The sequence below is a fragment of the Magnolia sinica genome, chromosome 9 (assembly GCF_029962835.1).
Source record: "Magnolia sinica isolate HGM2019 chromosome 9, MsV1, whole genome shotgun sequence".
NCBI classification, from domain to species: Eukaryota; Viridiplantae; Streptophyta; class Magnoliopsida; order Magnoliales; family Magnoliaceae; genus Magnolia; species Magnolia sinica.
Window position 1 is genome coordinate 59,784,331 of NC_080581.1, and position 27,412 is coordinate 59,811,742.

At 41.4% G+C, this 27,412-nt stretch overlaps 1 protein-coding gene across 1 annotated transcript in view; it reads left to right on the forward strand.

Moving 5' to 3' along the window:
* The first annotated feature begins 495 nt into the window (after window positions 1-495).
* Window positions 496-27,412, forward strand: part of LOC131255487 (golgin candidate 5) — a 71,843-nt gene continuing 44,926 nt past the window's right edge. The window contains exons 1-5 of the mRNA XM_058256229.1: window positions 496-688; window positions 980-1,192; window positions 7,583-8,523; window positions 10,202-10,273; window positions 26,787-26,858. Coding sequence (XP_058112212.1) covers window positions 1,051-1,192; window positions 7,583-8,523; window positions 10,202-10,273; window positions 26,787-26,858 — 1,227 coding nt within the window. The 5' untranslated portion in view covers window positions 496-688; window positions 980-1,050. The remainder of the gene's footprint in view (window positions 689-979; window positions 1,193-7,582; window positions 8,524-10,201; window positions 10,274-26,786; window positions 26,859-27,412) is intronic.

The following is a 27,412-nucleotide window of genomic DNA, read 5'->3' on the forward strand; positions in this document are numbered from 1 at the left end:
ATGTTGTATGTGTTTTATCCAGGTAGTCCATTCATTTTGAAATATAATTTTAAGGCTTATCTTAAAATGAAGGTAGATCTAACTCTCAAGTAGACCACACCATGCGAAAACAGCTGTGATTGAATGTCCACCATTAAAAACCTCCTAGGGCCCACTGTAATGATTATTTGACATATAACATTTTGATTAGGTCATGCAAACTTGGACGAAGGGAAAAAATATATATAAGTTTCATTCAAAACTCTTGTGGCCTTCGATAAGTTTTTAATGGTGGGCGCTCAATCAACACTGTGCGGTCCACTTGAGATTTGGATCAACCTCATTTTTGGAATCAAATAATAAAATGATCTGAAAGAATGAGTGGACGGCATGGATGAAACATAAACATCATGGTGGGCCCACAGAGCACCGACCACTAGCCATTGGCTAGTGGCAGGGTGAGTAGTGTTTCCGTCCTGGTCGGCCGCGTCCATCCGCGTCCAGTTGATAGTATCAACCCGTCCGAGTTGCTAGTATCCAGAGTGCTCGAGGGGCTCTCGTCATTTGTGTCTTTCGGTTTGTCGATTCTCTGCAAACATACCAAACCAAAATACACGATCCTTCGATCGAACGGAAATTCGGTGATTTGATTCGCAGATCCCGACGCATCTGCTAAGATCCAGCCATTTCGATCAAATCCGCTACGAACGTATGTCGCTTTCACCTATTTTCGTGAACAATTTCATCGAATCGATTCTTCTTCTTTCAGATTTATCTGCTTTTTGTTCAGATCTTCATCTGGTTGCAAATCCCATGCATTTGAATGTTGTTTATTTTTATTTTTATTTTTTTTTAAAATTTTAAAATATTAGGATTGGATGGATTACAGGCGTGTGTATCGATTTGGATTCGAATTCATTGACGCGTTTCAATTTCATTTGCCATTTGCATTTTTATGGAATTTCCGTTTTTTCGTACTGGATTTCATGTGTAATTGTAGGGTCCTTGATGTGTGCGAGCTGGGAATCTTGAGCTAGGATCAAGGGATTTTTTCGGTTTCCCTGTTAGAGAATGGCGTGGTTGGGGAAGGTCTCTTTGGGTGGCTTCCCGGATCTAGCGGGGGCGGTGACAAAGCTGAGTGAGAGCGTGAAGAATATCGAGAAGAATTTCGACAACGCTCTTGGCTTGGAGGAGAAACCTGAATCTGGTGAAGGTAACATTCGCTATTATCAATTGTGCTTGAAACAGTCGGTATCTGTGGTTGCAAATTATTCTAGAATTCACATTGTTTGCTATTTACAGTTAGTTTATGGGAATTTCTGAGCCACCTAAATAGAAGAAGTTGTGTTAATATAAAAATAAATGAGAAAAATATATAATGTTCAATTGAGTATTTTGAGACGCTTCGAGCAAACTACTTGCAGAGCCCATCCAAATTGTTCCCTTAGTGGGCTCGTGGATGGGAGATACCCCAAAAATCTTGCCCACCAGATGATCCTAACATACTGATTTGGCCCATCGGCTATAATTCCATTTTCAAGGTACTAATCTGATGGATGGGATCATCTTGTGGGGGAGATATGGTATAAACGTACTTCTGAGCGAGCATCATATAATGTCTCATGTGCAACATTCTTTATTCAGAAAAAAACTATGGTGTGAGTTTGGCAAATCGAGCCATGCAAACCAACAGAAAGAAAGATGCAATAGTCATGCAAAAAGCAACCTATTGATTTTTTTTTTTTTTTTTGAAAGACGGAAATATTATCAAGCTAGAGCAGCCAAAAAGAAGAAAACTATACAAACAAAAACAACAAAGAAAGAAAAGAAAAAATAGTTCAATCCATGGGCCCAAACCCATACTATACAATTATGGGACCCATTCCCTAATCAACAACATCACCCTATTATAGATATACTCTGGAGAAGACTTGACATTCCTAAAACACCTATTGTTCCTTTACAACCAGATTGCCCATAAAGCTGCAAGTAATGCCACCACCCATCTTCTTTTACATGAGCAACCTATCCCTCCAAAGACCCGATATCGATAAAGGGAGTCAATCGATTCTCGCATCACCTAGAAAACAGAAGCCAACTTGAGGATACCATATTGGACAAAGGAAGAGAAAGGACAGTGAATGAGCAAGTGGTCAACAGTTTCTGCAGCTTTCACACACAGGGGGCAAGCGTTGGGGATGCATATTCCTTTTTTTTTTTTTTTTGAAGATAATCAGTTATTAAAATTATCCTATGTCTCCTAGTGAGGCAGGCGGAAACTATCACTTTCAAAGGAGCTCCATAGTGCTAGATCCTCGACAACACCTCCTCTTTGCCGCTACAACCTTGATTTTCGCCTTTTACTACCAGCATCTCCCCAACATCTGCACTTGAAGAAGGATCCTGAGCATCAAAAGCAGTCGAAAGAGGAACAAGGGCGAGGTCTTGATCAGGGGGCAACATAAGGGCCCCAGGTATATATGATGGTGTTTTTTCTGTCTCCAACGAACTAGATTGGGCAAAGGTGTAGTTTGGAGCCAAGAAAATGGAGGGGGGAATTTAAGGGATGCACATGTGGGGAGAGATAATTACTAGCGTACAAGTGAAAAAGTTTGAAACTGTCACAGGAGAGAGGAGAGACATCAGGGAAGCTAGCTCGGAGGTGGGGCACCAACAACACCTCCTCTTTGTCGCTGCAACCCCAGTTTTCGCCTTTCACTACCAGCATCTCCCCAACATCCGCACTTGAAGAAAGATCTTGAGCATCGGAAGCAGTCAGAAGAGGAACAGGGGCGAGGTCTTAATCAGGGGGCAACACAAGGGCCTCAAGTATAGAAGACGGTGATTTTTCTGTCTCCAACGAACTAAAATGGGAGGTGTAGTTGGGAGCCGAGAAAATGGTGAGGGGAATTTAAGGGTTGCACATGCGGGGAGAGATAATTACTGGCGCATGAGTGAAAAAGCCTGAAACTATCACATGAGAGAGAGGAGAGACATGAGTGGGGGAGGAAGACCTTATTAGGTTCAAATCTCGACACCCTTCAACACCTAGCTGAAGGATATCCGTTGGATGAGGACCCACGCATGTCCCGCTCATAGATGGAACTCAACTGATCTAAGTCTTGGGATGACACATAGCCATCAAAGGGATTTTCTTCTGAGACATGTGTTAAGTAGTCATCGAAAACAGAGGATGAGTAGCTGGCATCATCATCAGAGGTGTAAATGCTAAGACGTTTTAGTGCCTCCTCCTCTCCCTTTTCATTAATGTGTTCTTCCTAAAGCCCTTTTGGTGTGGGAAGAGGAAAGCACGCCATGTCAATTGCTTCTTTAAAGATCTAACCTTCTTCATTAATTTCTTTGCAAGCATCGTAAGACTCTTCTGGATCTGATTCTCTGAAGGGCCGAGGATAGGGAGAGATAGCACCATGTGGTTCTACAAGGAGTTGATCGTCATGGCTGCCCATTGGGGCAATGATCTCTAATAAGGAAAGGTCGGGTCCACTTGAGGATGGAGGATGACCTAAGGAGTGAAACTCGATAGCCATATGACTGCACTTCACTACCTTTATTTTGGGGGGGTTTGCATACCATCATTAATAAGCAAGTCAGGTACGGATTAGCGAGGCCACCAGAAGGCGATAATCTCATCTTTAATGGCAGTTTCTTTGCCAAGTTTCTATCATGGAAGGCTGTCGAGAAACGTCCCAACTCACTTTCTTCTTAGATTCTAACTTTAAAGGATATCTCTCCAACCTCATTGGAGATGGAAACTGGAATAACATTGGAATTTTTTATGTGAACCCTGATCCTGGCCCATCTTAGTTCTTCACATCTATTAGAATCTTCATCAATGCAGATAACCTTGCCAATGGTTGATCCCATAGCCATCCCTCTTCCATAGTTCAATAGGAATGACGAGAAGATGAACCTAAATAAAGGAGTGGCCAAAGAGCGACCACTCCTCCCACTTAACAAAGTTAGAATAGCCTAGGGCCATCAGAGAATAAGAGCCCTGCTAAGATAGTACGGTCGATGTTTTCAGATAGACTCAACGCAACCCAAAAAACCCTATCCGATAACTAACGAAGAAGGAAATCTTGATCAAACAGACTGTAAGAATTTCATAGCAAAAAAATGGAGTCAAAAGGCTTCTCTTTTCATGGTAGTTGCAAGGCTCCATTGAAGACCTTCCTTAATTTTATTAGTAATAATAAGAGGAAAAGAAAACTTTAAGTCTTAGTCTGGATCCAAATCCAGGGGTGGTGCCGATAAAATGGGAGAAGGGGAAGCTCTAGCCAAAGGCTGAGGTAGGGGGGAGGGATTACTAGTAGTCTTCTCCAGGCAAGACCGCCCTCCTAGAAGAGCGTCCTTGAAGGAAACACGCTCAGCTTGCAAAGAGGATGATCCAACTCCCACATCTTTGAAGGGGTGAGATGTAATCATGGTTTAGTTCCTAGGAGGCCGAGATTTGTACCTCCTTTTGGCCGCCTCTTTGTTAATCCCTGATGGTTCTATTCAAGCTTTCTGCACTCGGACTCACGACCCTGGAACTTCTTACCGTGCACTTGCTTGATAGCCTATTGCAGCTCCTCATATTCCATTCTCATAAAGGTGAAACCTCTAATGGAGGACGATCCTTTTTTCTTGTGGATTATGATCTTTCTAACCTTTCCGAAGTGGCCAAAAACTCGTTGAAAGTTGATATCGATCCATTCCTCCGAGAAGTGGTCAACAAAAAGGGTTGGAAATTCCTCCAAAGATCCTCTCGGAGGAAAAGCAGAGGTCCTTTTTGAAGCTTTACGACCTCTTGATACAAGGTTGCAAGATCCGTCATCATCTACCTCACTGTTTACAGTATACCTTTACCTTTCTTCAATTTGCTCTTTGAAATCCCGTATTCTTCCATGTATTCCATCCTCCAGAAGTTGTCCGAAGAAACATCTTTGGTGGCAATTACTGGCCTTCCATCGGAGTGCCCCTCGAGCACCACCTTATGAGAGGATGCATCTTCATTGTCTTTGAATTGAATATTCCATAGAGAGGAATGGTCCCCTGATCTTTCGACTCTTAACTGTTCTACGCCTATAGGATTAATGAGGAATGCATGACCTATGCTTTCTTCTTGATCTCAATCTTGATCTTCAAATTCCCCTCATATACGGCCTTCTGCTTCCAACCATGCATTTCTTTCCCGTAGGCCGTAGCTCCATTTTCGGGCAAAATAATTTTGTTTTCTCGTCTTTTTTGAATACCAACATTTTCATTCACGAAATGAAAGATATTAAATATCTCAGGGTAGGCAACCCCGTATCCATGTAAACCAATTTTGAAATGCTTATTTAATCTGCTCCATTTCACATAGGAGAGACCTCAAGTCTTGCATTGTTGTTGATGTACATCAACATTTCTAGCACATCAATGGAGGGGCTGCACTACAGGGCTATGTTTAATGTAGATCTCAGTCTTGAACATTTGCCGATATGGTTTATTCTTTATAGGGGTGGCAATGGGCCGGGCTAGTGCCCTGGCCCTATTCGGGCTAAAAAGGCCTCAGGCCTCACTATGGCTGGGTACACCCACCCACCCACACACACCCATGTCAATGTCCGGGCATGGGGTTGGTTTTGGCCCAGATTGTGAACTGGTCAGACTGGGCTTGTTAGGCTGGCCTTGTTCAAAATAATGATTTTTTTGGTCAGGACCTGGCCCATTGAGAGCCTTAGCTATGAACACGACAACTATGATGTTGATGATTTTAATAATTTCTACCTAATAAAAATATTTTATTAAATCTAAAGACAAAAGATAGAATTACCAAACGTCCTCTCTTTTATGTCAACTCTACTTGACAAGCTCTGTAGGAGTTAACCAAAAAAAAGGAACTTAGATCACAAGTGATACTCTAATAAGCTATTCTATGGGAATCCACCACTAATTAAACTTCTTATTCCCGTTTGTGAATGTGAATGCCAATTCGCCCCTTCCAATCTCCACACATTTAATACACCTAAACCATCCCTTGATTTTATTGTAAAATCTTAAAAACTCAACTACTTCCTGCCACTGCATGGTACCGTTTTCTGGTTATGTCCAGAACTAAGTTAATTCTTGGTGGGAGTGCATGCCTTTGGGCATGTTGGAAAGATAACTCGTTGAAAGCTAACTTGCATGTTTACAATTGTGCCAATTTCTTGTCGTTTGCACACTGTTTCAGTGCCATGCATCACTGGAGGCTGGTCAGTAATAGGGAGAAACCGAAGTGTTAGGTTTTGCATTTCTTTTAGTTCACAGTGGGAAGTAATCTTCATCTTTCTTCTCAAACTGTTCTTTGATCAACTTTTTTTTTTTGATAGGTAATAATTATTTTTTTTGGAAAGATTTTGATAGGTAATACAGGATTTTATTAAGCAAAAATAAAAAGAAGATACAGCCCGTGGACAACAAAACAGTGTGAAAGCACCCAACCCTGATATAACAAGAAAATAATTATGAAGTTGAATTCAACAGATGCTCTATGAAAAGGGGAAAAAAACTGAGGACAACGAGCCGGGCTGATTTATCTCCAATTGATGGTGGAGAGATCAGGTCTAATTACACCCACTTTAGCCAGGGAATCAACAATGCCATTCATGTCCATTGGGACATGTCGAAAAGAGAATGCTAAAGCCTTGATTTTGAGAAGGAAGCAACGTTGCAAATCTTAGAGAAGGCAGAGTGTGTCATATGATTTCCCGCGGACAACGCATGCACCATTGGTTTAGCAGAAAACTGCCCATTTGATTCTGGCTGCCAGATCCTTCTATCTGAACCAGCCCCTTGTAATATACATTGCCTCAAGGCCTGCACAACTTAGTAGTTACTTAGATGTTTGAAAATGGTTGTCTTCTGGGCAATGGATAACCTATACTGAATGCTTAGAATTTAGGAACTGAACAAACCTGACTCTATCTCTGTCTTGGGAGCTAAAACTATGCCACCATCTAAATACCGTTGTAATTGATTTCAGTTTCATTCATGGACATGTTATGTTGACTTGTCTGTTCAATGCAATAAGCTAGCTGTCTAGAAAATTCATAAATTATTCTTGATTGTGTAGGAGTTTATCTAACCTGGAAAAAGGGCATGAGAAACCTTCTTACTTCTTGTTAAATCATAAATGACACAAAGGTAAATAAGAAAAGGGCAATCATAGATAACCATTATAAAGGGTATTGAATACTGTGTACTCACCTCTGCTCTTGATACTCCTTGGGGAGAGAATCAGCCACCTCATTCGCTTAATGAATCACGTATAAAGTAAAGCAGGCTTGATTGTCATCAGAATCAATTTACACATTTAGAGCATGGGAAACCACCCTGATCATGCTTGTACCATGATTTCTATGATGTGCTCATTCTCCCTCCTTCCTCTGCTTCTGTTTGAGCCTAATATTTTCAAATTTTGGTACTGAGGAATAATGTTAATTTCTTCTGTCTTCTGTTTCTTTTTTCATCTAATTCTGTATTGCTTGTGTAAAAGCTGTGATGATATGTATTTTTTGTTTCTGGCATAGAAGCCGTTGAACTGATTTCTCTAGTATTTTGTTATCTGGGTCATTAGCTTCAGGATTATGGCCTTCAGCATCAGATAGGAAAGCACTATTTGAACCGATGATGGCCTTTATGGGGCATAAGGGTGGGGATAGTTCTGTTGAACACTCAGAGAAAGCAGAAACTTCACAGAGTCAGTCTCCAGTTGAAGAACATGACAGAATCTCTACTGAAGGTTTACCTCCATCTGCCTCAGAACAAACTGCTCCTGCAGAAAAGGAAAATGAAGCACCTGAAAGAAGGGAGGAAGATAGACATTCTCATGATTCAGGAAGCACATCCATTGTCCTCAGAGAACATGGTGAATCAGAAGCCAGTTCACATCCACTGCCAGTTGAGACGGATGTCTCTGTCACTGGAAATCTAGAAATAAAGAACTCTGATCACTTGTTTCAGCAGAAAACTGTTACAGAAATGGAACCAAGTGAAGAATCAATACCAGAAGAATCCAAACCGACAAACTTAAGTGAAGCCGCTGTTGAGAATATCGTTCTCCCTATGCCGGCTGAATCACATCATATGTTGGAAGGAAAGCAGGACGAACATGAAACTGAAGCAGAACAGGTTGTTGAGGAAGGCTCTCCCCAGAATGTTGATGCATTATATGATAAGGTCAGTGCTCAGCCTGAGACTTCCGATTCAAGTTCAGTGGGTATTGTGACTGCTGAAAGTGCCACTGAACTCTTTAGTCATAGCCTGCCAAACACGCCTAGCTCAGGGAAGACTCCAGATATGGCTTCTGAATCTGCTCCTCATGACATTGGATCACCCATCAAGTCTGTGGAAGTGGATACTCCAAAAAATGATTTTGAAAATGATACCAGAGAGCAGCGTTTGAGCTCTGGAACACATGTATCTGATTCTGTAGACTCCACTATTGAAATAGAGAAGGTGAAGATGGAAATGAAAATGATGGAAGCCGCATTGCAAGGTGCCGCCAGACAAGCCCAGGTATTTCTTATTTTTGCATTGTGTTTGCTTGAAGGCTGAAGAAATTTCCCGTTTGCCCTTCAGCTGTTGCATTAGAAGAGACTGTTATGCCATGCCTTGGTTTACTTAGCTTGATTTGGAAGTTGACAAATCATCATCATTAAATTATTTGTTTTTATCCATCTACCATTCTGAAAGAAAGTGCCAATGGGACAGTCTTTCAATTCCCACTGTTTCAATGCCTCATGTGATGTTTACAATTGAAGTGGTCTTTTCCTTGGTATTTTTTTTAGAGCATGTGTTCACTATTCTTGGTCAATTGCAACTAAGGGAAGTAACTGACTAGCAGTGAATGCACAGTGAAGCACTTGATGTTCAAAGAGGAGCTACACTTACAGCCTTACTAACTGTAGGAGCTACCATAAATTCTTTGTTGTCATGGGAAATGGTCTTACCTCCTAGCCAGAAACTCAAGGAGGCACAATTGTCTAAGTAGATAAATGGCTTGAATCGTTGATCACCCATGGAGACACAATTCTGATCTTTGTTCCACCACCCAAGTGTGACTCATAAATTTAATCCTTCGATAGGTGGTGCAATGGTGTTTTCATAAATTGGTATTGCCTCTTCTTTTATCTGTAAAATTTTATTAAAGAGACTAGTTAACCAAACCAATCTGGTTTCACCCAGTATCTTCCATACTTATACAGGTATATTGTCTCCAAAGGAAGCGGATTGCGCACTGAGTAACTCAGTATGCTACGCTAAGCGTACTGAGTAAACTCTGTGGAGCCCACCGTCATTCATGCAGTGTATCAACTCCGTCCATCCGTTTTATCATATAATAGGGCTTTAAACCAAAAATTAATCATATCCAAAGCTCAAGTTGACCACACCACCTGAAACAGTGTGAATTGAAGTCTACCGTTGAAAAGTTCTTGGGGGCCCACAGACGTTTTAGATCAAGATGATAATTGTGTTTTCCCTTCATCCATGTCTGTGTGATCTTATGAACAGTTTGGATGACAACTAAACATCACTGAGGGCTTAGAAAGGTGTCAACGGTGGAAATCAATACTTTCACTGTTTCCTTTGTTATGGTCTACTTGAGCTTTTTATATACTTCAGTTTTGGGCTCAACCCCTAAAATGATAGGGAAAAACGGATGGACAGCGTTGATAAACCACATGAATTCACAGTGGGCCCAACAGAGTTTATTCAGTACGATAAAAGCGTACTGAGTAACTCTGTAAGCAATCTGATTTCGTCTCCAAAACCTCATCCTTGTTAAGATTACTTTTACTTCCCTTCCCTTACCTAAATTCCATGATAATACATGTGCTCCGATCCCCTAGAGTCCGAGGCCCCTCGTAGTTCTATCCCCTTGCCTTCATCTTTATGCGACCTCTAAAACTAGCCTCTTCTTCTCTCCACCTTCATTTACTTCAGTTAATAAGGGAGATAATTCTTGAACTTATTCTGCTACATGTTGTTTTGTTTCTAACACATGCCATGGTAATTTGAGTACCTTTTATTATCTTTTATGTGCAGTTCTCTGTTTTCTTTCTTAAATCCTTGCCATAAGAATTATTTTGTCACAGATTCCTTTGGGTGCATGATGATGCATTACATATTCTATCATTCCTTTTCATGTGTTCATTTTGCAATTCACAATCCTAGTGTTTGAATGCTTTTGCAGTCAAAAGCTGATGAGATTGCTAAGCTAATGAATGAAAATGAACGGCTAAAGTCCACAATTGATGATCTGAAGGTAGGTATGGACCTTAAATACTGTTTTTTTTCCTTTGGAATTGTGGCAATAGATGTTTGCAGCAGATAATGGTGTTTAGTCACTTGTTGCCCTGTATGTCATGTTTTCCTTTCCCTTTCACATCATATCCATCACTGAATTATCCTATATTCTTTCTTCTGATTTGCTTTTAGGAGTTGCACACTGGATATACCCTAGTATTGTGAGAGTTAATCTGGAAACTTGCTACTGACAGCTTCTTGAAAGTTTCTGCTCATTTGAGCTGTGGCAATGAACTGCTTATGCTCTTGATACATTATAATTGCTTAATCTAGCCATTTGATGTGACCCAACTCTAGTTGCATTTTTGTTTTTCAACTTTGCAAGGTCTCAAAGATTAGTTAACAGTTGCATATGCATCACTTGAAGTTTGTTCCCTTTTTTTTTTTTTCCTCAAATGGTTCGTGACAGGTAGATCAAACCTTGTATCCTCTACCAGATGTCCATCAATAAGTGTACCACCACCACCATCTAAGCCTTATCCCAACCAGTGTTTAAATTGTCGGCGATATTATCGAAATATCGCCGATAATATCGGTATCGTTGGACCAGCGATACCGAAACCCCATTATTTCGTTTCTCTTTGGATTATTAGCGAAATATCGGAGATATCGGCGAACTATCGGAGATATCAGCGAAAATCTTGGATTATCGCCGACAATATCGAGATTATCGCACCCAAAAATCCAATAAATAGGTATGAAAACCCCTCTTTCAAAAAATCGAAAAAATATCGGAACTGGGAAGATCTCCTACTTGTTTGTCGGAAGTCGGAGCTTGGAAGAACGCCTCGATCAACAGCAGCAGAACGCTGTCACGCCCCAGACTCGGTAACCGGACTCACAAGGAATCCGATGGCCAGTTCTGGCCGCAATAGTCTCCGTAGTACCCCATTCTCGGCTCCTGAGGCAGGTTAGTATAATCATTTTCGATACGAGCATACCCAAGATCTCAGCAAATACATCTGGAAATAACAAAGGATACACATCACAAAATCCACTAAGAATTTGAACTTTTACAAGCTTACATAAGGCCCAAAAGGACATACATAGGATAATAGAAGATAGAAGGGAAATCCGGCCACAGGGAAGGGCTCCGCCACTATTAACCCCTCCCAAGAAAATCCAACCACACATCATGCACTAATGTATATCTACATTATGAATCTCATACATGCATGACTAAAAATTAAAACGGATGGTTGGGATACCATCCTCACCATAGAATGAAGGTCTAGATTGCCTTAGAATGATTTGGATCATGAGATACATCATGATGGGGTCTATGGAGAATGACCCCATCATGGAACAATGCATGCATGTAGGATGGGCCAAAGGCCACATCCAAGGGATCAAATGGGATCCCCACCATGGATTGGTAGGTCTCACATGTTCCATATATGAAGAAATAAAAGGATCAAGATAGAGAAGAAAGATCAGCAAGTTGTAGACACCCACCTTCCAATCAAGCTCTCAATCTCCCATACAAGATAGATCTTGGACCAAGGAAGAAAGTTTAATGGCTAGGATGAATTTCTAAGGGTGGGATTGAGGAATTTTGAAGCTTCAAGGGGCTGGAGTAATGGAGGAAAATGGGATGTTTGGGAGAGGAAATTGCTGGAATGAAGAAAATGAGGAGAGAGAGAGAGAGAGAGAGAGAGAGAGAGAGAGAGTAATGATTTATATGTAAGAAAAAAAATGATTACCTTAGGGAGGAGAAACCAAAGTTGCTAGGGGTAGGGTAGGTTTGGGTGGTGTGTAAGGTCTTGGTAGTGTGAGTTATGGAGATTTAGGTGGTGTGTGTAGTGTTTATTAGAACTTGTGCAAAAGAGGGAGTGTGGGCCACATGCACCACTCCAAGGTAGGCCACATGATCAAATCAAGGGCCATAGAATGAAACGTACATAACTTTTGATCTACATATCGGATGGACGCACAAGACACATCGTTGTAACCGCTCACAAGGAACCCGATGGTCGGTTCTGGCCGCGACAGCCTCCGTGGAGCAGTTAGACTAGCAGATTGGTTTCGATGGTGGATTACGCTTTAGAGGCCGGTTGTGTGTCTCGGACATTCTAGAGTTGCGTCGTGATCTGATGACCGAGGCACATCGATCGAGACTTACTATCCACCCGGGCTCCATGAAGATGTATTGCGATATGAGGAGGCAGTACTTCTGGCAAGGGATGAAGCGCCAGATTGCGAGTTTTGTGGCCGAGTGTGACACATGCCAGCGTGTCAAGGCCGATCATCAGAGACCCCTTGGTCCCTTGCAGCCGTTGAGCGTTCCAGAGTGGAAGTAGGAGCACGTGTCGATGGACTTCATCGCAGGGTTGTCAAGGACTCAGCGCGGTCACGATACCATCTGGGTTATCATCGATCGTCTGACGAAGTCGGCTCATTTCATTCTAGTGCGTGCTTCCTGGTCTATGGACTGGTTGGCGAGGATATTCATTGAGGAGATAGTGAGACTGTACGGCGTCCCAGTTTTAATCATTTCAGACCGAGACTCCAGATTTACGTCTCAGTTTTGGAGGAGTTTTCAGTAGGCGTTGGGGGTCACTTTGCATCTCAGCATCGCTTATCATTCGCAGACGGATGGACAGACCGAAAGGGTCCACTAGATCCTTGAGGATATACTCAGGGCTTGTGTGATCGACTTTGGGGGTAGTTGGGATGAGCATATGCGCCTCACAGAGTTCGTGTACAACAACAGTTATCAGGCGACTATCGGCATGACTCCTTTTGAGGCACTTTATGGCAGACCGTGCAGATCTCCTAGTTGTTGGATTGAGGTTGGAGAGCGCCGTCTCTTAGGTCCCGAGCTTGTACAGCAGACGTCGGAGGCTATTGATGTTATCAGGCAGAGGATGCATACAGCTCAGAGCCGGCAGAAGAGTTTTGCTGATCGTCGGGGTCGACCCCTCGAGTTCACAGTCGGGGACATGGTATATCTTAAGGTCTCGCCTATGAAGGGCGTGGTTCGCTTTGGTGTGAAGGGCAAACTTGCCTCGAGATTTATTGGACCTTTTGAGATTACCGAGTGCGTAGGTGCTGTGGCCTATAGGCTTGCCTTACCTTCTGAGTTGTTCATGATCCACGATGTATTCCATGTTTCTATGTTGTGGAAATGTAGGTTGGACACTATTCCCATAATTGATTGGCAGCCACTTGAGGTCTGTGAGGATGCTTCCTACATTGAGCAGCCGATTCGTATTCTTGATTGGAAGGAATAGGTCCTCAGGACTAAGGTCATTCCCTTGGTGAAGGTGCAATGGGGTCATCATTCAGAGGTCGAGGCGTCTTGGGAATGCGAGGCCGAGATTAGAGTGCGTTATCCCCATTTGTTTGTTGATTGATATATGCAGATTGTATTGCCTTCTCTTTTGATGATTACTTTATGATGATGGTGTCTGCTTTTCATTGTCCTGCATTGGTCAATTTCAGGGACGAAATTTCTTTGTTGGTGGGGAGGGTTGTAAGACCCGACCCAAGTTCTTGTGTATGCATGTGTGTAGATATGCATTTCATTTCTCATGGTCTCGTGGTCCTACCGGTTGAATCCCAGTGACCCGCGACCTTTGGATAGCGTTTGCGGTCATCCTTGAGTCCGGTTACGTTGACCCGACTCAGATCGGCCTGAGACCTATGCCATCTTGTTCGCATCGTCATTGCGGTTCCAACGATGCGTCTTGTGTGCCCATCCAATATGTAGATCAAAAGTTATGTACGTTTCATTCTATGGCCCTTGATTTGATCATGTGACCCACCTTGGAGTGGTGCATGTGGCCCACACTCCCTCTTTTGCACAAGTTCCAATAAACATTACACACACCACCTAAATCTCCATAACTCACACTACCAAGATCTCACACACCACCCAAACCTACCTTACCACTAGCAACTTTGGTTTCTCCTCCCTAAGGTAATCATTTCTTTTCTTACAAATAAATCATTACTATCTCTCTCGCTCTCTCTCTCTCTCTCTCCTTATCTCTCTCCCTCATTTTCTTCATTCCAGCAATTTCCTCTCCCAAACATCCCATTTTCCTCCATTACTCTAGTCCCTTGAAGCTTCAAAATCCCTCAATCCCACCCTTAGAAATTCATCCTAGCCATTAAACCTTCTTCCTTGGTCCAAGATCTATCTTGTGTGGGAGATTGAGAGCTTGATTTGAAGGTGGGTGTCTACAACTTGCTGATCTTTCTTCTCTATCTTGATCCTTTTATTTCTTCATGTATGGAACATGTGAGACCCACCAATCCATTGTGGGGATCCCATTTGATCCCTTGGATGTGGCCTTTAGCCCATCCTGCATGCATGCATTGTTCCATGATGGGGCCATTCTCCATGGACCCCATCATGATGTATCTCATGATCGAAATCTTTCTAAGGTCATCTAGACCTTTATTTTATGGTGGAGATGGTATCTCAACCATCCGTTTTAATTTTTAGTCATGCATGTATGAGATTCATAGTGTAGATGTATATTGGTGTATGATGTGTGGTTGGATTTTCTTGGGAGGGCTTAATAGTGGCGGAGCCCTTCCCTATGGTCGGATTTCCCTTCTTTCTTCTATTATCCTATGTATGTCCTTTTGGGCCTTATGTAAGCTGGTAGAAGTTCAAATTCTTAGTGGATTTTGTGATGTGTATCCTTTGTTATTTCCAGATGTACTTGCTGAGATCTTGGGTATGCTCGCATCGAAAATGATTATACTATTATGGAAATCCTCCTTGTAGGATCCCAGGATCGGAACCTGTCTCAGGAGCCAAGAATGGGGTATTACGGAGGCTGTTGCGGCCAGACCCGGCCATCGGGTTCCTTGTGAGTCCGGTTACTGAGTCTGGGGCGTGACAAACGCCCTCGATCAACACCGCCGGTCTTCGTCCGTTCGGATTTACAGGTAAGAAAATCCCCCTTTCTTCGGCAACAATCCTCCTTCAAAAACCCCCTTTCTTCGGCGGCGATTTCTCTTTGACGAGATTTTAGGTTTTTTTTTTTTTTAAATTTATAAAAGAAGGGAAGATCCGCTGTTATGTATCGTGACTAGCGTCAAGCGTGTGACGCGGTTTCGCTGGTGACACTGCCAGGTGGTGGTCGTTAAGTGTTATGTGGGCCCCACCATGATCTATGTGTTTTATCAACACCGTCCATTCATTTTTACACGTCATTTTAATATTTCTTCTCATAAATGAGATTGATTAGAATCTCAGGTGGACCACACCATTAGAAAACAATAATGATTGAACGTCTATCATTAAAAACCTCTTAGGCCCACTGTAACGTTTATTTGACATCTAACATGTAGATCAGGTCACACGGCCTATAGATTAGGTCATACGGACCTAGATGAAGGCAAAAAACAAATATCAGCTTGATCCAAAAAACAAATACGGACCTGGAAGTTTTTAATGGTGAGAGTTCAATCAACGCCGTGTGGTCCACTTGAGATTTTAATCCACTTCAGTTTCAGGTTCTTACCATAAAATTATCTGTAAAATGAATTAGACGGCATGGATGATTCACATACATCATGTTTGAGGTCCACGGAGCACCAACCATTAGCGTAGGGAGTATCCAATTAGCAGTGAGTACCTCGTATGCTTATGGAAACTGAGTGAACTCGATGAGGTCCACCGTGATTTATTTATGTTATCCAATCCGTCCATACATTTTAACAGATAATTTTATGCCTAGAACCAAAAAATGAGGCATATCCAATGTTCAAATGGACCACGCCACCAGAAATAGTTAAATTGAATGTCTATTGTTGAAAAATACTTGGAGGGCCATAGAAGTTTTGGATCAAGCTTATATTTGTGTTTTCCATTCATCCATGTTTGTATGATCTTATGAACAGGTTGGATGAAAAATAAACATAATTGTGGGGCCTAGAATGGTTTCAACGGTGGAAATCATTATCCCCACTGACTTAATTTTTGGATACGCATCAATTTTGGGCTCAACCCCTTAAATTAGATGGAAAAATGAATGCACGGCGTGGATAGACCACATACATTCAAGGTGGGCCCGAGTTTACTCAGTACGATAAGAGCGTTCTGAGACTTACTGAGTAACTCAGTACGTAATCTGGAATTTCTAATTAAGCCTTTCGCATGACGTTATTGCTACATAGGGTCAACATGATGTTGATTAAAAATCCACCCCGTTCATCCATTTTTTCAGATCATTTTAGGGGATGAGACCAAAAATCAGGTGGATCCAAAACCCAATGTGGACATACGAGAATGAAAATTGGAGAGATTTTTCCACTGTTGAAACCTCCTTGGTCACCATCTTGATATTTATATGCCATCCAAACTGTTTATAAGTTCATTTTGATTGGGATGAAGTGAAAACACAAAACTATAGCTTTATAATAAACTTTTGTGGCTAGACAAATGTTTAAACAGTGGTCACTAAATCTCCACTATTTCCTCTCGTGTGGCTGCCCTAAGTTTTGGATCCAAATGATTTTTTTACTGATGTCCTAAAATTATCTAAAAAAATGGATGGACGGGGTGGATTTTTTTATAAACATCATGGTGGGCCCCACGTAGCATCCCATTGGAGGAAAGAAATCAGCATCCTGACGCGAATTAGCTATTGACATGTTGAGTAGCGAGACTCGCTACTAAGGTGACGTCACCAAGTTTTGTAGGCCCCACCATGATGTATGTGTTGTATCCTCACCGTCCATATATTTTTATAGACCATTTTAGAGTATGAGACCAAAAATGAGGTATATCCCAATCTCAAGTGGATCACATTAACTTAGACCATTAAAAACTTTTTCGAGCCTCTAAAAGTTTTGGATCAAGATAATCTTTGATTTTTCCCCTCATCTAGGTCTGTATGACCTAATCAACAGATTGGATGTCCAATAAACAATACAGTGGGCCCATCTACGCTCGTACAGATTGGATTTTAATGGTGGATATCCAATTACTATTGTTTTCATGTGGTGTGGTCCATTGGAGATTTTGGATCAAGATTGTATTTTTTTTTAAATTCATTTACTATTGCATGTCTTAATTGTTGTAATCTTGCATTTGTATTATATAAACTCATTTTGGTTATTATTTAAGTGATTTCTTACGACAACGCATGCCTTTTGGCCCCCATTAAATGGATACTTCAATTTAATGATTCTTTTTGCAATTTTTTCATTCCTGAATATGTAAATATGTGTATTTAGGCATGTCCTGAAGTTTCACTGAAAAATTCCATCAATTTCTCCATGTTTCCCCCCTTTTCCCTGCATTTCCGGTTATCGGCAATATTATCGGCGATAACGATATTATATATTTATTTCCGGCCAGCGAAACTTGTAGCGATACTGACAACTCAAACACTAATCCCAACTAATTGGGTGTTGGCTACACAAACCTTATTTCACCATTTTACTCTATGAAGGACCATGCCTCAGTTAAACCATAGTTCATCAAGTCTTTTGTTACTACTGCTGCCCATGTCCTTTTGGGCCTTCCCATTACCATTTCAAGGCCTTCAAGTTGAACCAACTCCCTCTTAACCAGTGCAGTTCTTGGTCTCTGTTGAACATGCCCAAACTATCTAACTCCACTTCATTTTAGCAACTACTAGTGCTACTTCTTATGTTCCCTCAAATGCATTCATTTCAAATTCTATCCTTCTTCATCTTGCCACTCATCCATCATTTTGGCTAGGGGTGACAATGAGCCAGGCTACAGTTGGGCTAGGGTTGGCCCTAACTCAGTCATAATCCCCCAAGCCAGGCTGGGCCGGGCCAAGGCTGCCTCTATAAGGAAAATATTTAAATGATCAAACTTCTGAAAATGGTTGAATCTAAGCTTTTGGGAGCCTCCTCGGCACCTTCTTAATAAAATCACCTTTATATTTTAAAAAAAGGTAGTCCAATCCAATCTAAGAAATATTTTTGGGTATCCTGCATCTATGGGTGCCATTATGTAATCAGTTTCTATGATTGAAACATGACTTGGATCCAACAAGGATCTTTAAAGTAGACATGTATGGTGAGTGGCCCACTTTCAGACCGGGCCTAGCCATTCATCATTGGCTTGAGTTCGGACAATGGGCTTAGATTTCAAGCATGGGCTCAATGTTCGAAATATTAGTATTGCGTTATGTATCGCATCCTTGGGATACAAATACGTATCGGTTATCGCACGGGATACATCGTTTGTATCGGGTAATTTATCACACTTTTTGGGAAACATGGGGAAAATTGGGGAAATGGTTGTATTTTTCAATGAAATTTTAGAGACTGTTAAAAAATAACTCAATACACACTTTTAAATTATAACATCTCAAAAAAGAAGTGCACACAATAAGTTTCCTTTGTATAGGATCCTAAGCTATGCGTTGTCTGACTGAACCGATGCAACTATATTCAAATTGAATGCATACTATTTAGAGTGTATGTGATGATCATTTCATCATACACTCCTAAATACTTTGAAATTAGTCTCAATTGATAGCTGGTTGAAGGAAAAATTCGAAAAAAAAAATATTTAATTAAAAAATGATTTTTATTTTCTGAAATTTGACGAGGACTTAACAAGTAAGTAGATCAGCCCTCATACATGCTTGATTTCTTGTTTGGAATGCAATATTGCAAGCAATTTATGAGAAATTGGGAAAAATTTGAATTTCTATGTGATGATTATTTCATCAAATACTCCAAAATACTTCAAAATTAGTCTCAATTGAAAGTTGGTCGAAGGAAAATTTTGAAAAAACATGGAGAACATGAAGAACCAATGAATTTGTAACCATTTGGCGCTGGTTTAACATAATTTTAACATGAAAAAGGGATCGGAAATTGAAAATAATCACTGGATTGAACATGTGGGATATATTGGCATTACCTGTGCGTTTTGAAATTGAAGATGGTCACCGGATCAAACATATGGGACATATTAGCACTACCTATATGTTTCATATAGCACAGGTGGGATATAAGATATATCGTGGGATATATCGGCCGATATCATCGATATTTAAAACATTGCATGGGCTTGAACCTCAGACCAAGTTTAGGGGCCAATCTGTGGCCTATTAGTGTTGGACTGCCTAGGCTAGGTCAAGATGGGCCACCTGGCGCATTGCCACCCCCTAATTTCAGCCACACTCATCCTATGAACATTTTGTTCCTTGACTGCCAACATTCTCTCTCACAAAGTATGGTTAGTCTTATAGCTATCCTACAGAATCTCCCCTTCCTTTTGATTGGTATGTGGCAATCACATGAAACTCCAGAGGCACACCTCCCTAGTGGCTGACCTTCGTAGCACAAGTCCAAACTGATTTCTCATAAATTCCTTTTGTGCGATAATCTTTGCTTAATGACACTCTCCTAAAGCTTCATAGTATGACTGATAACTTTATTTACATGATAATGGAGCTCTGCATATTTCCTTTTTTTCTTATAAATGGGTACTATGGTGCTTTTTCCTCCATTCGTCTAGCATTTTTTTAAATCTTACAATCTTGATTTACAACTTTGCCAACCAAAATAAACTAATCTCTCCTGCTCACTTCCAAAATAAACTACCAAAAGACAAGACCGACAACAATCTCAACGAAGCAGAAGAACACACTCCAAGAACATGTTTTCCGGCAGGGATCATCTTCATTTAGAGATGTACTCATTAATGCTAAAGGGGGTTCCGACGCAAATCACGATCGACTACTTCCAGCTAAGAGTATCAGTAAGGAGAAAATAGGGAAAGGACCTAATCTAGCGAAAGAAGCAGAGGACTCCTCAATCCGCATCAGCCATGACAAGATAAACCAATCCAGAGAGTCTCTTCGGGACTCTGTTGTGGCGATCACCAAAGAAGTTCGTTGATTGCTGAAGTTAAACGTTGGCTAGATGAGTGTTGCAGATTCTCGCCTCACACCTACAACATCAAACCCATAGGCTTCAATGAGTTATGGATCAGATTATATCCAGGAGCCAATACGAACCTCCTAGTCATGGCGAGCGCACTGCATAAAGATGGCCCTGTTATCAGAATCCTCAGTTGGGAGGAATTTTCGGCGTTTGGAATAGAGGACTTATGGATGCTAATCTGGTCATCCCCCCAGAAAAGATTTCTTTCTAGAAGTGGCATTTAGGCTGGGAAACTTCATTGAACTGGATCCCAAAACTTAGCTAAGAGAAGAAATGGGGGTCATAAGGGTTAGGGTAAGTAGGAAAAAGGGAGAGCCAGTCCCTCCATTCATTCAAATTCATGCAGCTGATAGAAACTTGCTTTTATCGATCCAAATGGAGACAAAGGACATCCCAATCGCACGCTGAGGCGACATCTGGAGACTCAGAGGGGGACAATGAACGTCTCCTACGACAAGAATAACGGTGGAAGAAGTGGTGGAAGATGGTGCACAACTCTCGTCCGCCTCAGGAGCACCGGATGTTTTAAGGAACACACGTCTTGACGCTACTGGTGGAAGTTCTGTATTCGACAGATCTTCGGTGGATCAAGCGACGCGTGTCCTCTCTCCGTTAGATGGCTACACGCGTCCGAACTCAACCAGCTCATCCTCAACTCATCTTTACACATGGACGGTGGATACGATGCCACGTATTCCTATTGTCCGATCCAATAGGGGCGGGTGTCAGCCCATTGAGTGCATCGACACGCGTGATAGCTTCGGGGACGTGTCGTCACTTGAGAGGTTCGGGACCCGATCGCTCTCTCGAATCCCGATCTCGGGTTCGAGAAGCCCCATAGTACCTTAAGTCATATCTGGGGCCCGGACAACTCAGGTTTCACATCCTGGTCTGAGATACATATTTCGAAACCATCGACCCGGGACTCTCTTAATCTCGACCTATCGCTTAATGCAATTCCAATATCCGAATGCCATCTGCTCTCCCGAATACTAAATAGGGAAGTCATACATACAGAAATCGCAGCTCCGATTGGGGATCCACCGATTCTTCCTAGGAAGTTTTGGAAGATAAACCTGCCGTTGATAGATTTGAATGCTGAGAAGGCAGGTCTCTCCGCAGCAATATCTCCATTTATTCAGTTCGAAGTAGATTCCTCCCCTCGTTCTACGGACGGAGATTTTGCCTTCGCCTACAACTTCAATGATCATTTCGAGTCTTCAGATGATGCGGGAATCGATTCCTTGCTCAAATCCATGGGTATCCAGAGATGCGATGTCTGATCAAGCTTTGGTAACGTTGTTTCAGGAGTGGACGAGTGAAGATATCATAGAAGCAGAACCACTGCAGATTGGAATTGGCAAACCAAATGAAGATAAATTCGATAATCTCGAGACAAGGGCGGAACTGGAAGCTTAACAGGCAAATCTGGTCAGCACCATCCAAAAGAAAAAAATGGATTAGGGACGCCATGGGACGCGTAGGAAGATCTATTGGCCTCTCCTTTGGTGATCATCCAGAGGACTATATAGCTTTGTTCCAATGTATAGAGTCGTGCGGCAGACCTCTGAGTCACGTTAGATCGCCAAGGCATTTTCCAACCAAATCAGGGAACCCAACAGCCTTATATCCAGTCCCATCCAGATCAGTGGAACTTATGCGGAAGGCGGCTGGAAAGAATTAAGGGGCAAATCAGTTCCTAGATGAAGATCCTATCTTGGAATGTCAGGGGAGTGGGGTCCAAACAGAAGAGAAGAATACTTAAAGATATATGTGGCAGATGTAAGGCAGATGTGATCTGTCTGCAGGAAACTAAAGTTCAAAATTTCAATGAGAAACTTATGGGGTCCCTCTGGAAAGAGAGAGAGATGGAATGGGCTACTGTAGACGCTAAAGGCAGTGCGGGTGGTATTCTTCTGGCTTGGAAGTCGATAGTATGGGACATGGAACAAAGCTGGATAGGAGATTTCGCATTATCGATTATTCTAAGAGAGGTATGTTCTAATTTTAGATTTCTAATCACTACCGTTTATGGTCCTAATCAGGAGGATAAAAGGAGTGCTTTCAGGGATGAGCTGAGGTCAGTCCGACGACATTTCGATGGCCCTTGGTGCTTGGGAGGGGATTTTAATATTACTCGCTACGCAGATGAGAAATCTAAAGGGGGGAGAGTCACTGCTGCTATGCGATGTTTTTCGGTCTGGATCGAAGAACAGGAACTTCTAGATCTCCCTCTGATTGGAGCCAGATTCACCTGGTCCAACCAATGTGCGATTTCGACTCTGTCTAGATTGGACAGATTCTTGATCTCTACTGATTGGCTTGAAGCTTTGCCGATGGTATCTCAAGCAGTCCTTCCGAGACCAATTTCTGACCACTGGCCACTACTATTATCTGTAGAAGATCAGGACCGGGGTCCTAAGCCTTTCAAATTCGAACGTCATGGCTGCTGATCGAAGGTTTTCACCTCCTCATCAAAGATTGGTGGGCAGGTCTTTAGGTAGAGGGCTACGTTGGTCATAGACTTGGTTGCAAATTGAAACTTCTTAAAGAAAGGATAAAAGGGTGGAAAGCAACTGAATTTCGTAAAAGGGACTTGGAAACTCAAGCTATTCTCTCTCAGATTCAGTCAATAGTTGTGATGGTTGAATCTAGCCTCATGTCCACACCAGATGGGATTAGAAGAATCCAGTTGATTCAGCAATATTCATCAAGGATGCTTGAAGATGAGATTTCTTGGAAGCAAAAATCGCGAAGTAAATGGATCAAAGAACGAGATAAAAATACTATATTCTTTCATAGTATAGCTTCGGCGCGTGCAAGAGCTAATAGAATCAACAGCATAGTGGTGAATGGTACTCGAATAGAAGACAAGGACAAAATTTCAGCAGAATTCATCCAATACTTTAGCACTCTCCTTCAGGGAGAACTTTCTCCTAGGCCTAAACTAGATCATCTTGAGATAGATTGTATCTCAGAAGTAGAACGCAATGGTCTAGAATCCCGTTTTTCGATTGAAGAGGTTAAAGGGGCGGTGCATTCCCTTGTTGGAGACAAGGCCCCCTGTCCGGATGGTTTTCCAATGATCTTCTTCCAAACCTTCTGGAATATCCTGAAGGAAGATGTTATGGACTTCATGAACGAGTTCTACGATAGAGGGCGGATTTCTAAATCGCTAGGGGCCTCTTTTGTTGCTCTTATTCCTAAAAATACGGGAGCAGAATCCATGTCAGAATTCAGACCAATTAGTTTACTTGGGGGGCCTTATAAGATTTTGGCTAAGGTTCTGGCATGCAGGCTGAGAGGGTTGATGGGAAAGATTATATCCGATAATCAAAGTGCCTTTTTATCGGGAAGACAAATCATTGATAGTGCTCTCATTGCCTTTGAATGTTTGGACTCGAGCCACAAATCTGGTGCCAACGGCCTTATATGCAAACTAGATCTTAAGAAGGCGTATGATCACGTCGATTGGGGATTCTTACAATATATACTTCAGCGTATGGGATTTGGGGTCAAGTGGAGAGCATGGATGAAGGAATGTGTAGGTTCTACTTATTTTCCGATTCTTCTCAATGGGTCCCCCAAAGGTTTCTTCAGTAGCACAAGGGGTCTTCATCAAGGCGATCCGCTATCCCCCTTTCTCTTTCTTATTGTTGGAGAAGCCCTATCTAGAATGTTGAGCAAAGGTCAGGAAGAAGGCATCATCAGTGGGCTTAAAGTGAAAGGAATGAATACAGTCATCTCTCATATTCAGTTTGCAAACGATACGCTTCTATTCTGTGAAGCTGATCGGGAGAAAGTGAGTAATCTTCGCACTACTATCAGATGTTTTGAAGCAGTTTCGGGCTTGAAAGTTAATCTGGGTAAGTCTAAGATGTTTGGAGTGAATATGGAGGACAACGAATTACGGGAGTTTGCTAATTACTTTGATTGTCCTATGGGCAGCTTCCCTACTACATTTGTGGGCCTCCCGCTTGGTATCGGTAAGCCCCCATCATCACTATGGTACAAGGTCATTAATAGATTCAAGAAATATCTTGCAAGATGGAAATGCAGATATCTGTCTTTGGGTGGGCGACTCACATTGATCAAAGCTGCGCTCTCGAATTTACCTTTATACTTTATGTCCCTATTCAAGTGCCCGGCTTCGACCCTCTCAATCCTAAAAAGACTCAGACGAGACTTCCTATGGCAAGGGAAAGAAGAGAAAAAGAAATTCCATTTGGTAGATTGGAAAGAGGTGTTCAAGGGAAGGAATGAAGGTGGAGCAGTGGTAAAGGATCTCAAAATAATGAATCGAGCCCTCTTAGGAAAATGGATTTTGGAGGCTTGGGACCGAGAATGGGACTTTGTGGAATTCCTTAATTAAAAGCAAATATGGATATTTAGAGGGTGGATGGTGGACAAAGGATTCCATGCGGTACAGAGCTTCTGCTTTGTGGAGAGATGTGAAATCTATCAAGAATAGGGTCCTTGAGGATATTGGCTTTGCGCTAGGAGATGGCAAAAAGATCCGTTTATGGGAAGATGTGTGGTTGGGAGCAGTGTTCGAAATATCGGTATCGTGTTATGTATCGCACCCTTGGGATACAGATACGTATCGGTTATCGCATGGGATATATCGGTTGTATCGCATAATGTATCATTGTTGTTGGAAACATGGGCAAACATTGGAAATTGTGGAATTTTTCAATAAAATTTCAGTGATTATTAAAAAAGACATCAATACACACTTACAAATCAAAACATTACAAAAAAACAAGTGCACATAATAGGTTTTCTTTGTATGGGGTCCTAATCTATGCGTTGTCTAACTGAATTGATGCAAGTATATTCAAAGTTTCCTCATATAATTTATTAATGTAAGAAGTTTGGAAACACAAGCAATACATTAAAAAGCAAAATAAGAATCACTAGATCAGGTTACATACATGTTTGATTTTTTGTTTGGACATACAGATTGCAACTGATTTGCGAGAAATTGGAAATTTTTTGATTTTTTTCAATTTTCCATAACTCGGCCATTTTCCTCCAAATCTCAAAATTGAAGCTCCCAATCCATGATTTTTCATGAAAAACATGAAAAATCATTGATTTGTAACAATTTCACACTGATTTAACATAATTTACAGGAAACAAATGAATGAAATATAAAAAAAATGCTCACCGGATCAAACATGTGGGATATATCCTGCTACTTCTGCGTTTCGTGTCACACAGGTGGGATACAAGATATATCGTGGGATATATCGGCCGATATCGTCGATATTTAAAACACTGGTTGAGAGAAGCTACTCTCAAAGAAGCATTTCCAAGCATATTTCGGTTAGCTCTGAATCGCAATAGCAAAGTGGCGGACTGTTTCTCAGTGATAGGGGAAGAAATTTTCTCGAATATTGTGTGTAGAAGAATCTCCAGGACTGGGAGATCGAAGATTATATGGCCCTTCTTAATCGTTTGAACATCTGCAAGCCAGATCAACTAAAGGAAGATTCCCTGCTATGGAAACTAGACAAAGCTGGTCACTTTTCAGTTAAGTCCCTGTACAGATTTCTGGGAACCGCCTCCTCTGTCAATCCCGCAAACTTGATAGAGTGAGTTTGGAAGTTCAAAATCCCTCCTAAGATATCGGTGTTCGGGTGGCTAGTTGCAATGAAGGTCTTGACAGTCGATAACTTGAGGAAAAGGGGCATGGTTCTCACTAATGTTTGTCTGTGTTGCATGGCCAACACAGAAACTGTTCATCATCTATTCGTTCACTGCCCGCTCGTCAGCTATATATGGGCAGCTATCCTCCCCCTTTTAGGTATTCTTTAGTCTTTTCCAGGATCCACTGAGAGTTTGCTCTCAGCGTGGCAAGGTGCTGATTTAGGAAACCAAAGAAAGGAGATTTGGAGAATGACCCTTCTCGCTATTTGGTGGACAGTTTGGGAAGAAAGAAATGGGTGATGTTTCAAACTCGGCAGATTCTCTAGTTAATAGGGTGAAATTCCTCTTGGTGGAATGGGCATCTAATGTTGCTTCTCTAAAGGGTTGTAATTTGTCTTTTTTAGGTGGGTAATCTGCTCGCTATCTCAGCGGGCCTATTTCCCCCTTTTTTTCTAATCCGTTTCTCTTATCAATATAGAAATCGTTACCTTTCAAAAAAAAAAACACGTCTACCCATCTGATTCCAAGGCCTTTCCCATCCTCATCTTTCTCAAAGCTTCTTTCTCTTCAGATATCCTATTATCATGGAAGTATCAACGAGTACAATTTATTATTCCAATATATGAGCCAAGCTAGGATTTCTTACTATAGCATTCTTAATTTTGCATTGTTTCTGGCAGGAGATGAACCACATATTATACTCCTATTCTTTTTACTGTGGTTCTTCTTGCCATCTCATCACGACACTTATTCATAAATATGTTGAGCTTTTTGGAAGGGACATTTTCTTCCATTATTTTGGGGCTTGATTCCAGTTTCCTGGTGTCTTAAAATTGTCATTCTAAATCACAATCTGGCTTTGGTAGAATTTCCTGAGTTTTGTTTTGTATGTTTGACCACTCTCGGCAATTATGCTGCAGAGGAACGCAGACTCAGAAACTGATGCACTGCGAGAGGAGTACCATCAAAGGGTGGCATCTCTTGAAAGGAAGGTACATTTCCTTCTCATAGTTTATTTCTTCTACAACTTAACATAAAATGGCCTTTTTGAATTGTGCAAATTGAAATTATGACTGTATTTATGCATTAGGTGCAATCAGTTTTCATTTATTCATGATTCTTTGCTTTGTTCTTATGTTGTTCTCTATGCGTTAGCTATAATATTTTGTAAACCCACATGAATGCTTATGGTAGAGGTTAATTGAGATGGCATGCTTTGTTCTTATGCTGCTCTCTTTGTGAAAACTGAATTGAGATGGCATGTGTTGTTATGCATAAGGAAAGTCCGCTTATTTTTTTATTTTCCTTTTTTTTTTTTTGGTTGTTGTTCTTTGTTAGAGTATTCTATATGGTAGAGGTTAATTTCTTTGCGAAAACTTAATTGAGATGGCATTTGTTGTTATCCATAAGGGAAGTCCACTTATTTTTTGTTTTACATCTTTTGTTGTTCTTAGTTTAGGTGGCTTGGTCTAATGCTGATTCTTTGTTTTTCGTGCTCTCAACAGTAACGTTTGCTGGTTTACTCATCACGATCCCCTTTCTGCCT